Consider the following 11,624-nt stretch of genomic DNA (forward strand, 5'->3'; position numbering starts at 1 on the left):
TCATGATTCAACTACAATTATTACAACAAATGAATGAGCTTGAAATCAACACAATTTTTTTTAGTCAAAACAGGTTTGATCCATTTTAATGTTGTATAGGATACATTAAAACAACTATTAACACTACATGGTGATTTAATCATTCTCAAACTCTCTTGTCCAAAGTATAGGTAAAAAAAAAATGAATTCAATTCAATTTGTCCCATGGTAGATAGAAATTCTTAAATTTATAGGTAGGAAATGTGTCAACAGATGGTAAATAAACCCGTCCTCGTGGGTATTATCCGAACCCGTTCCTGTTTTGACGGGAAATCTTCGCATTGACTGAGTATGGGTATGGGAAATCCCCGATTTTTTCAATTGGATATGGGGATGAGGATGGGGATGTACATATCCTTGCGATATTACCCGTCCTCGCCATATCTTCATCCTTGTTTAAATTATTAAAATATTTACAATTAATTAAGTAATCATATATATATATATATATATATATATATATATATATATATATATATACTTTCTATTTTGTATTTCTTTTATTTATTTGGTTTGTTATGAAACTCTTTCGCATCTCCAATATATTTTTTATCTTATCATAACCTTTATGTAATTATGTTAACATGATGTATGTCAATTAAAAGAAATTTATTTCTAACATTTGAATATTTCTATTATTTTTTTATATTTTTATTTATTGTATATTTTCCTTTCACATGAGAATGTTTAATATTCTCAATTTAAGTGTTTAATAGCATAAACCTTTCATTTACTAGGTAATATAAAAAAATTACTTATTATTATTAATTTTTGTTTCATTTGAAAAACTCTTTTGTTTCGCTAAAATAATTTTTGTTATTTCTCAACCATTGAGTATATATGTTGATATTTGAAAAGTTTTCTTAAATCTCTAAGATATTTTTCATCTTATCATACCTTTAATTATACATTTGTTTTCCTTTGTCTGATTCCTTTCAATAGTCTCCAAATTGTTTATAAGACATGCATTTGTTAATTTGTTAATATTTTTATTTTTTGTTTATTTTCATAATGTAGAATACTATTTCGATATATTTTATCTAATTATTTTTTTCTTTTCTAACTCATTACAATCATACTTTAATTTTTTCACTATAATTGTATAAATAATTTTTATTTACTACAATATAAAAATTTAATGTAATGCTATGAATATTTTTTTATCACCATCCAATATATATTGGAGTTCAAAAGATACAAGATCTATGTTAAAATTTTATTATTATGTTTATTATTTGTTCTTTGTGTCATTTTGATCAAGTGATGTATTATAACTTTTATTCGTGTATAAAAAAGAGATTCATTATAATTTAAAAAATTGAAGTAAACAAATATTTAAAATATAATATATTTTAATTTGAATATTTCTTTCCTTTTATATATTTTTTAAAATATTTTTAAATTTTATCAAATAGGTTTCATTAATGTTTGCAAATTTAATAAATGTTTTGGTTCTCATGAAATTTTATTTGGTATTCTAATATAAAATGTAAACAATTATAATTTATTTCAAAGTATCAAAGTATTTGATATCGAAGAAATAACTATCCTCCTAATATTGAATATTTGATAATATTATGTTTCCTTTACCGTAATTTTTTATTATTTTATACAAATTAATTAAAATTAATATTAAAGTAGTAAGAAAATTGATACAGGTATGGGTACGAGATTATACCCGATATTCGGTGGGATGGGAATGATACAAAAGTTTGATACCCGTTGGATTTGGGTATGAGGATGAAGATGAATATTTTTTACAGAAATACATACGAGATATCAAAACTCGTTCTCACCCCGTCTCGTTGTCATTCCTATTGTGAACAAGACTTCTTCTCATAATCATGATTCAATTTAATTGAACTCGTTATCCTCCAACACTTTTCTTTGTATGGCCATAAGATGCAATGACGAGTGGTTGAATTAAATATTTTGCCACTTGATGTACGTATCTTGAATTAGGGTTGTACTAAATTAATATTATTACATGTTGGTGAAAGAGTTTGAATTGAATAGTCCCTCCCATGTTATTCACTCTGATATTGCTACGAACACATTTTAAATTTCTTAAATAATTTAAAGATTTTGAAATATTCATATTATGCAATTACTAATACCAAAATTACTTTCTTAAATTATATTTCAATTGATTTAGTATAACAATAGTAGTATTATCATTGTTTTCATTTTAAGAAAACAAATATGTTTATGTGTCTTAATTTCGTATTAAATTTTTAAAATTTTAGAATACGGAAACATTTCAATAACTTTTATTTCTATTATATGTTGTTGTATCTATCATGTTTTTCAATTTCAATTATTACAAAAGCAAATTAATATATTATTATACGAATATATAATATTTTCACTATAATATAATAAAAAAGTAGTACTCATTACCTATGAAGTATTTATTTCATTATAAATATTTAAAATTAATAATAATTATACTTCTATCGGAAACTAAAAGTCGGTTTTTGATTCCATACAATTATTCCAAAAGATTGAAAAATAAGTCTCGTATTATATTTTAATTAGATACAAAATTAACCCATCTCTATTATTAATTCAACAAACTAGACTAAAAAAACTGTAATTACTACAAATTGTTTCTAATAGTAATTAGCAAAATAACAGTCTTTAATTAAATAAACATACTTTTTAATGCCATTAATGACTGAAAATTCAGCCTCTGGTAATATTCCATTATTTAACAAATGTTATAGAAATGCTTTCAATTTCTAAAATATCTCTACATTATTTTTTTTATTGTATTACCCGTGGGTATCCGCGGATAAAATTCACAACCGGTAGAAAATAATAGTGAAAATGGATACATGCGGGTAACAGGTACGAGCCTTTTTTTATACCCGCATCTTAACAGGATGGGTATGGTATCATAGTATTCACACACGTGGATACCCGTATCCGTTCTATTCAATTGGTTTTAAAAAATCTTAATTTATTTGTAAACTGTCATTCAACACTATTTAAATGAATTATTTTTATTTTTTTTGAAATTTATAAATGTTATATATTACATTTTTATTTGAAGTTATGGTTAAAATTTGTTATTAAATATATTTTTTTTGTAAATATTCGTGGGCACCCGTGGATATTAAAAAAATATGTAGATACTTGCACATATATAAGTATGATATACGAGACAAATATTTATCTAGCGGATAGAGTATTAGAAAGTTACTATCTGTACAAGACAAATATTTATCCAACAAATAAAGTACGAGAAAATTATTATCTGTATCTTACCTATCTGTTGACATCCTTAATTGTGACTAACATTTCAGTTTCTAAACCAGTGAGGAATAGATGAATTTTTCATGTAGGGTAGATATTAGTGTTATTATTATTGTTATTATCTACTATTTATTATTGTAAGATATTAGAGTTGTAATGAAAATGTTGATCAAGAAGGAACCTTAAGTTTCGAAATGTAAGAGTATTGAGAAGAAGGTTAAAAGAGAGGCTCAAAGTGCTGCCACCGCCACTGTGACCGCCACCGAACTGTGATACCCTTCTCGTGTTTACTATTTTTCCATGCAAAATCATAGATATCTAACTTAGAATATACCACTATTAAATCTTCACATTTTTATTTCAAATATATATATATATATATATATATATTATATTTATTTATTTATTCTTTTGTGTACATCTTGGATCTTTTTAAAAATAATTATTGAAGAGATATAATATTAATGAGACATGTGTCAAATTCACACATAAAAAATTGACATCGCTGTTAATCCAAAACTTTAAGACAATAGATTTGTGAGTCTTCAATTTTATATGATACTTAACTTTTTTATTTTTATTTTATGTAAAACTTAGACTCACACTTAAATTCAACACATCAGATAATTTATCTGAAGTCCACCCGTTCCCTTCGCGAATCGACATATGCCCAAAGAAGGAATCTGACAAGTTGTATAATATAGGAATCATTAATGGTAAGTGGTTCATGTATCAGATGTAGTTATATTAAATTTCTCTATTCATTGTTTTTTTCTCCAATAGTGTCACGTAACTGCGTGTAATGTTCAACTCCACACGTCTCATTTTCTGAAAAATTGGTGTTAATTCATGAACTGTCTATAACCTAGGGAAAGTTTCAGCATTATAAGAAACCTATGTTGTTGATATGTACCCATTTTAAGAAAGGTTTTTGATATATACCAAATTGTCTTGTTGAAAAACGAGAGAGAAAAAAAACATGGGAAGCATTCTTCTGAATCCATGTCAACCCTTCTTCTCACACACCATTTTGGCTCCATTGAAGAAGCACAAGCTTCATCACCATGCTCCAAAGAATCGTTTCCTATGCAACAATATCAATAGAACTTCCTCTTTTAATTACAGAAGCTCTGCTTCTGTTCCACTTCATGAGTTGCCTTCGGTATCTTTCTCCCACTTTTTTTCTTGCTACTTAAGTTATTTTTTAAGTTGGGTTTAGTTCCACATTATATGAAGAAACACAAATCATTATAGAAGTTCGCGGATACTTTGGATTAATACCATGATTAAAAAAAATGTGCATTAGAACTTGCGATAAAACTTATTTGTTTTTAATTTCTGTTTAAAAATATACTTAAAGTTAATCTTAATTTTAATTTATTTTTGTCAGGCTTCATTTGATGAATACATAGAAGATAAAGGAAGAGTGATCCGATCTATATTTTCAGAAAAAACAGCAAGCCAGCAGCTCAATGAGGTACTTTCATTTCCAAGATTGTAATTTTCAAAATCAACCTAGGATTTAGATGGTATATATATAAAGTTTATAAAAAAAATGTTTAAGTATGTTTTTAGTCCTTGAACTTTGACTTAAAATTGAAATTTGTCTTTGTCTGAAATTTCGATACATTTTTGTTCCTAAACTTTAAAAATGAATGAATATAATTCTTTTAACTAAATTACATTAACTTCTTTTGAAGTGTTGAGCACATTTTTCAATAGATATTGAACCGGGAATGTGTCAAACGGTGTAAACAACTCCAATACTAACATGAAACGTGTTCGACATGTCAAAAAAAGTTAATGTAATTTCGTTAAAAGAACTATATTCATTCATTTTTAAAATTTATGTAACCTATCATAAAATATCTAAATTTTGCACTAATCCAATTAATCATTCATCTAAAAAGACTTTGTGAATTATGCATATATATATAGGAAGAATGGAGAGTTAAGATGACTCCCATGGAAGCCTTGTTCTTAAAGTGTCACCCAGTAATACACATTACAGCTAAATGCAAATCTGAAGCACATGAATACCCACCTGAGATTCCTCACCATATCACCAAATTTTTGGAGGTTCAAATTGTAAGTATCACAAATCAATTTATATATGTATGCAATCAAATTTTGATTGGTGAAAGTTTAATTGGTTTGATGAAGTTCAAACCTAAAAGTTCTACACATGTAATCATTGCCATGCATTTTTTTTTTTCGTAGACAAAGGTTGAGTTTCCTGATCTGAATGTTGATTACATACCTCAAAATCTCAACATCAATGCAAAAGGATCCTTGTATTTGGAAAAGAAGGGAATGCATAATTGGATGAAGAATCATTTAGACATTAACTTAAACCTTGCTTTTCCTTCATTACTAGCTTGGGTTCCTGATTTGGTGTTGCAAGGAATTCTACAATCGGTGAGAATCATATCGCTTTTTTCACTTTATCATCATGTCACAATCTTCATTTATGATTAATTCTATACTAATTTGAGACATTATGCCGCAGGTTCTCAAAAGTTACGTGGATGATATTAATAATGGATTTGCTGTTAGATTACTGGGTGATTATAACTCCTTCAAGAGGAACAAGTCCAAAAGTTTTAAATAGTTATACTTGTTGTAATTTGTATTATTATGATATAACCAATCAATGGAATTTGTGTTTTTTTTTTATTCAAAGCACTTTCTCACTTTCTAGAAATTTTAAGTAACTTCTACTCATCAAATCTTCAAAGTTCTGAACTGCAAAGTTCAGAAGTCATTTGAATAAACATGTTTTGGACCGGCCAGTAAGTATAATATATCTTAAAAAATACAATTTATAAAAAATACAATTTATAGTATCTCTTGGTTACTAAAATAGTCAATATTATAAATAATAATTTTTTTATTGACAATTGTTAGTTATCAGTTTTTGTTAGCGGAAGAGTTTAACTCAGAACTTCTTTCACCCTCCCTTCTAAATCCCACCAAAACAACCTTGTTTCTCCAAATTTATTATGAATAACAAATTGTAATTGGTTTCTAAATTATTTTCAAAATTTAGCTACCAATGTTTTAGCTATAGAAAAAATTAGTCACTAAACATTAACTATCAAGGTTTTAGTTACCAAAAAAATTTATTTCTAAATTAATTTTTAATTAACTAGTCACTAATTTAACGATCAATTATAATTTTGTATTCATTATAGTAATTATTTTAGTAACAAATAATTTTTTATTTTGTTAAAATTAATATCTAAATTAATTATTATAATGACAAATAACTTTTGATCATTAAAATTGATTTGTTAATGAAATATATTTTTTTAATAAAATAAGGTGAATGTTAATGAAGGGCGAAGACCTGCAACAAAGAAAGGTGTGGGGTAGAGGTGCAGTGAAGGAGATGAGTAGGTTAACTTTTTCAAATTTTATTATAAATTTAACGAGGATAAAATGGGTATATTACATTTTATGGAATGCATGAAAAGAAAAAGAGGGTGTAGGAAGAAATTATCAGAATCATGTGCTTAAAATAAGTAAAAGTTTTTAGGCTTGGATCACAAATAAACTCTCAAAAGAAAAGTTCTCCTATGTTGGACCACATAAATCATGATTGTCAAAACAAGGGTAGCACAATAATGACTTAGAAGCAAACATTAATGGATTTTAGGTGTGAAGGCAGTTTCTTCCTACACTGCCATAAATTCTTATATTTCAAATTACGCAAAATATAAATTTTATATTATGAAATCTAATTTTTATTTTGTATTATAAATTGAGCAATTTAAAATATAAAATTTTATATTCCAAAATAAACAATCCATAATATGAAAATTGTATTTTAAACTGTATAATTCAAAATACATTCGTATTTCGAAGTATATAATCCAAAATATATATTTTATTTTGTATTTTGGAATGTGGAATCTAAAATAAAGGAGTTTATGGAGTATAAGTTGAAATTATGGAGGTGTAAGAAAAAATGTCTATTTAAGAGATGATTGTGGGGTTAGTGGATGATAATCAAACGAGCCTAATCTGTATGGATCTAGTCATAGTGATATAAGACCTTAAAGTTTTAAATTTATTTCTTCCTGCACCCCTTTTTAGACACCCCATAAAAGTATTTTAAAATTTGGAAAACTTTTCAAAATATTTGTTTTGATTTTCTTTTTTTTTTACATTTTGAATTTAGTGTTCTGAAAGATATTTTTGAATTAAGAAACTCTCCAAAATATAAAAAGATTTCCCAACCAGGTATTTTAGAATGTGTTTCCGAATTTTGAAACACTTTCAAAAATATCCAATTTGAAATGTATTTTTTTATATAGTCCAGTGTGAACATTCTGAATAATATTTCTAGATCTGAAAATACCTTTTGAAACACCCTATCTAAGATGTATTTAAAAAAATGGAATTGTGAATTCGTAATTTTATTTACTTTTTTCTGGATTAGAGAAAAGGGTTTTTGCTGTCATGGGTTGTTCACACCCCATTGTCATCACTGCCATCTCTGCAACCACCAATCTCGAGGTTCACATCCACTACATTTATACTCTCCCCTCCTCTACCACCACAAACTCCTCAACCTTTTCATTCTTCTCCTTCACATAAACGTCTTCCACCAACACTTTAGCATCGGACACCATCGAACCATGCAACGCGTGCTGTAGAAAACCTTTTAGGTCTAAAGAGGAGGAGGTTCACTAAGAAGCTACAACACCAATAAGACCTGAGCCCAACCACATAAGACATTGACATCACTCTCAACCCAAAACCTTAAGATAATGGATTTATGGGTCTTTATCCTATAACAATGATCTACTTTTTCATTTCTAGCCAAAGGTGAGTCTCTTTCACCATATTGGTATAGTCCCCCTCCAGCGAAAGATACCACTTGTTAGGTCTAAAAAGGAGGAGGTTCATTAAGGAAATACAACACTAATGAGACCTAAGTCCAATCACGTAAGACATTAACACCACTCTCAATCTAAAACCTTAAAGCAATGGGTTTATGGATCTTTATCCTTATATAGTGTTCTACTTTCTCATTTCTAACCAATATGAGACTTAGATTCATATTTAGATTCTTAACAAAAGCCATATCAGCTTATTTTATACATGTTTCTTCTCCCACCCACACGCAACAAATAAAAGCAAAGGCAAGGTTTATTAGCTCTTTAAGTGCTAGGAAAATGGAGAAAGAAGAGGATAATGGATGTGTTAGAAAAATAAAGAAAGAAATGGACGGAGGATGTGTGAAGAAAGTGAAGGACCATGATGTGGGAAGGGTGTTGAGAAGGAAGAGTTGCACACCTAGTGTTTTAAATATATTTTAATAAAGGATAAATTGAGAATTTTAGAATTTTAGGGAGGTGTAGGAAAAACAACATGGGATGCACAAAGAAGCACCCAACTTTTCATTTTCGTTTACATTACCATAAGGGGGCTTCTTCCAGCACCTCCAAATACTTATTTTGCACCCAAAAATTATTTAAATTCTTACTTTGTCCCCCAGTTAAAAGTAACTACATTTTTTTCTCTCTAACTCACCATCCCCAAGAGTTTCTTTTTTTCCAATGAATATCAATATCTAGTATCTTGTTTTGTTCTATGGATGTCGATATCCAATACTTTATTTTTATTTAAATTTTTGTTTGTATATTGACATCACATTTTTTTCATTTACTTTATTTCACAATTTATTTGTTTTTTAATATATTATGTAAAAATAAAATTATATATATATATATATATATTTTATTTTTATTTTTAAAATATATATTAAAAATTAAAAAAATTGAAATATAAAGAAATTTTTAGAAAACTAACATAAAAAAAATAAAGAATAATATATATATATATATATATATATAAAATTTTATTTTTATGTAATATATTAAAAAATAAATAAAATTATGAAATAAAGTTAATTAAAATCAATAATTAATTCTTTTACATAAAAATAAAAGAAAATTAAAAACAAATATATATATATATATATATATATATATATTAATGGATGTGAGAACTTAATTTTTTTAATATATGTTAATTGGGCGTAGAAATCCGTAAATGAAAAAATATATATATAATATCGGATGTTAATATTTGTAACGGGAAAAAAATTTAAAAAAAATGTATAATTACTTATTTGGTTTCCTAACTTTTTAGTTTATTTTAATTTGATCTCCATATTTTTGGTTGGTTCAATTTAGTACCTAAATTATTTAAAAGGGTTCAATTTGGTCATCTTCATTGAGTTAGAGTTAATACTGTGTCTATACAGGACACGTGTCAAGCCGTGATTTTTTTTATCTTTTTAATATTTTTTTAATTTTTACTTGTTTTTAGAAAAAATTATAATCTATCACGTATCAGGTTATTGTCATGCCACGTGGCAATTTATATTCCTAACACACGTGGTAGTGGTAAAACTTATTTTCAATTTAGTCCTTTATTTTAAATTTTTGGTTCAATTTAGTACCACTATTATTTAAAACGATCCAATTTTATCCTTTTCAATTTGAGACCAAATTAGTAAATAAACTTAATTACAACTTATATATACATGTTATAATAATTTTTTTTAATATATACATCAAACACTTCACCTAAATACTTAAATTATTTATTTTTTACATTTTTACCTTTATAATTTTTTACACTTGTAAAAAATAAAATTATTTGAATATTTAGGTGTGGTGATTTGATGTATAAATTCAAAACAATAATTTTAATATGTATATATAAGTTATAATTAAACTTACTAACTAATTTGGTCTCAAATTTGAAAGGAAAAAATTGGGTCATTTTTAAAAATTGGGGTACTAAATTGAAGCAAAAATTTAAAATAGAGGACTAAATTGAAAACAAGTTTTACCACTACCACATATCATGATTGTAAACTATCATGTGGCACGACAATAACATGACACGTGGCAGATTATAAATTTTTAAAAAAATTAAAAATTTCATGGCTTGACACGTGTCCTGTAGGGACACAATGTTAACTCTAACTTAATGGAGATGACCAAATTGAACTCTTTTAAATAATTGAGGTACTAAATTGAAGCAATCAAAGATATGGAAACCAAATTGAACTAAACCAAAAAATTAGGGGACCAAATCAGTAATTATACAAAATAAATAAATAAAGCACCAGATGTCGACATTCGTAGAATAAAACCAAACATTGAATGTTGACATTCATAAATGAAAAAAAATACATAATATAGGATGTCGACATCCATAACAAGCAAAAACTTAAAAAAAAAAAGAGTAAACTTAGGGATGGGTCAGTTTGATATGAATCGCATCATGGCCCAAATAAAGAACGACTAATATATTGCTGTAATTTCTTTTATTTAAATAATGGCTCAATGCTTTGTAAAATTGGGTGACCAAATTGTGTCTTGGCTTAACCAATTAATGAGCTTTAATTTTGCTTTTTTTTTTCAAGTTCTAATAAGGGCCCATTTGCCAACTTAAAAATCAGCCTTTGGAAGACCAAGAGGACCTTTGCTGAATGCTTATGAATGGCTTTTGGTTGCCTTAATTTCAGTTACTGGGCTGTAATTGAAATTTATGTGTCTTTTATGATTCTAATGGTTAAAGCTCATATATAAACTGAACTGAACCATTTTTATGAATGAAAACAAGTTAAGTTTTGTTCAGAAATTCTCTTTTTTTATCTAATAGTGAGAGTGATTCTCCTAATTCTTGAGTGATTGAAAAACCTTTGGTTGTATCAAAGGATTTTTTTCTTCCTTCTGTGTTGCCTACTTTGAAAAGAGTGATTTTTTCCTTCCACTTTTATATCCACCTTTTATTTCTTTATTCTTCACCCAATTTTCAGAAAAAAGAAAACTCAATTCTGCCCAAAAAACATCTCGTGGTCATAACTACTTCTAACCCTAAAGATCCTAAATTAGTTCTTGTGGAATGAGATTTAGATAAGAGTTAGAGAAAGAGAAAAAAAATGTGTTACATGTTTAACTGTTTAACTTGGGGACAAAGTGGAAATAAAAATAAATAAATAAATTGGGTACATAATAAGTGTTTGGAGGTGCAAAAATTTGTTGGGTAGCTGACCCTTTTATTCTATTCTTACAAAGTCTATCAACATATATTCATTAAGAACATACTTTATTTTAATTGAAATAGTATTTTCTCCACTTAACAGATAACTTTTATTGTTATCAATAGAAAAGTCCTTCTCATATGAAATTCCAAATTAATATTATTAGTTTTGCACCCATAGAAACCATAAATTTAATATAAGATAGAAGAATATAAAGAATTATATAATTATATATAAGAATTATATATTAAGTTAA

General features: G+C 26.7%; 1 protein-coding gene across 1 annotated transcript; it reads left to right on the forward strand.

Moving 5' to 3' along the window:
* The first annotated feature begins 4,186 nt into the window (after positions 1–4,186).
* On the forward strand, positions 4,187–5,979 carry LOC114181711. The gene is made up of 5 exons (XM_028068242.1): positions 4,187–4,459; positions 4,688–4,774; positions 5,236–5,385; positions 5,518–5,715; positions 5,807–5,979. The coding sequence occupies exons 1-5, from the start codon at positions 4,277–4,279 to the stop codon at positions 5,906–5,908; spliced, it is 720 nt and encodes a 239-aa protein (XP_027924043.1). The 5' UTR covers positions 4,187–4,276; the 3' UTR covers positions 5,909–5,979.
* The last annotated feature ends 5,645 nt before the right edge of the window (positions 5,980–11,624 follow it).

The sequence above is a fragment of the Vigna unguiculata genome, chromosome 4 (assembly GCF_004118075.2).
Source record: "Vigna unguiculata cultivar IT97K-499-35 chromosome 4, ASM411807v1, whole genome shotgun sequence".
NCBI lineage: Eukaryota > Viridiplantae > Streptophyta > Magnoliopsida > Fabales > Fabaceae > Vigna > Vigna unguiculata.

Excerpts from the sequence above, each read along its gene's own strand:
- LOC114181711 (XM_028068242.1), top strand. The coding sequence starts at position 4,277 with ATGGGAAGCATTCTTCTGAATCCATGTCAACCCTTCTTCTCACACACC. Across the intron at positions 4,460-4,687 it reads CACTTCATGAGTTGCCTTCG|GCTTCATTTGATGAATACAT; the intron begins GTATCTTTCTCC and ends TATTTTTGTCAG. Across the intron at positions 4,775-5,235 it reads CAAGCCAGCAGCTCAATGAG|GAAGAATGGAGAGTTAAGAT; the intron begins GTACTTTCATTT and ends ATATATATATAG.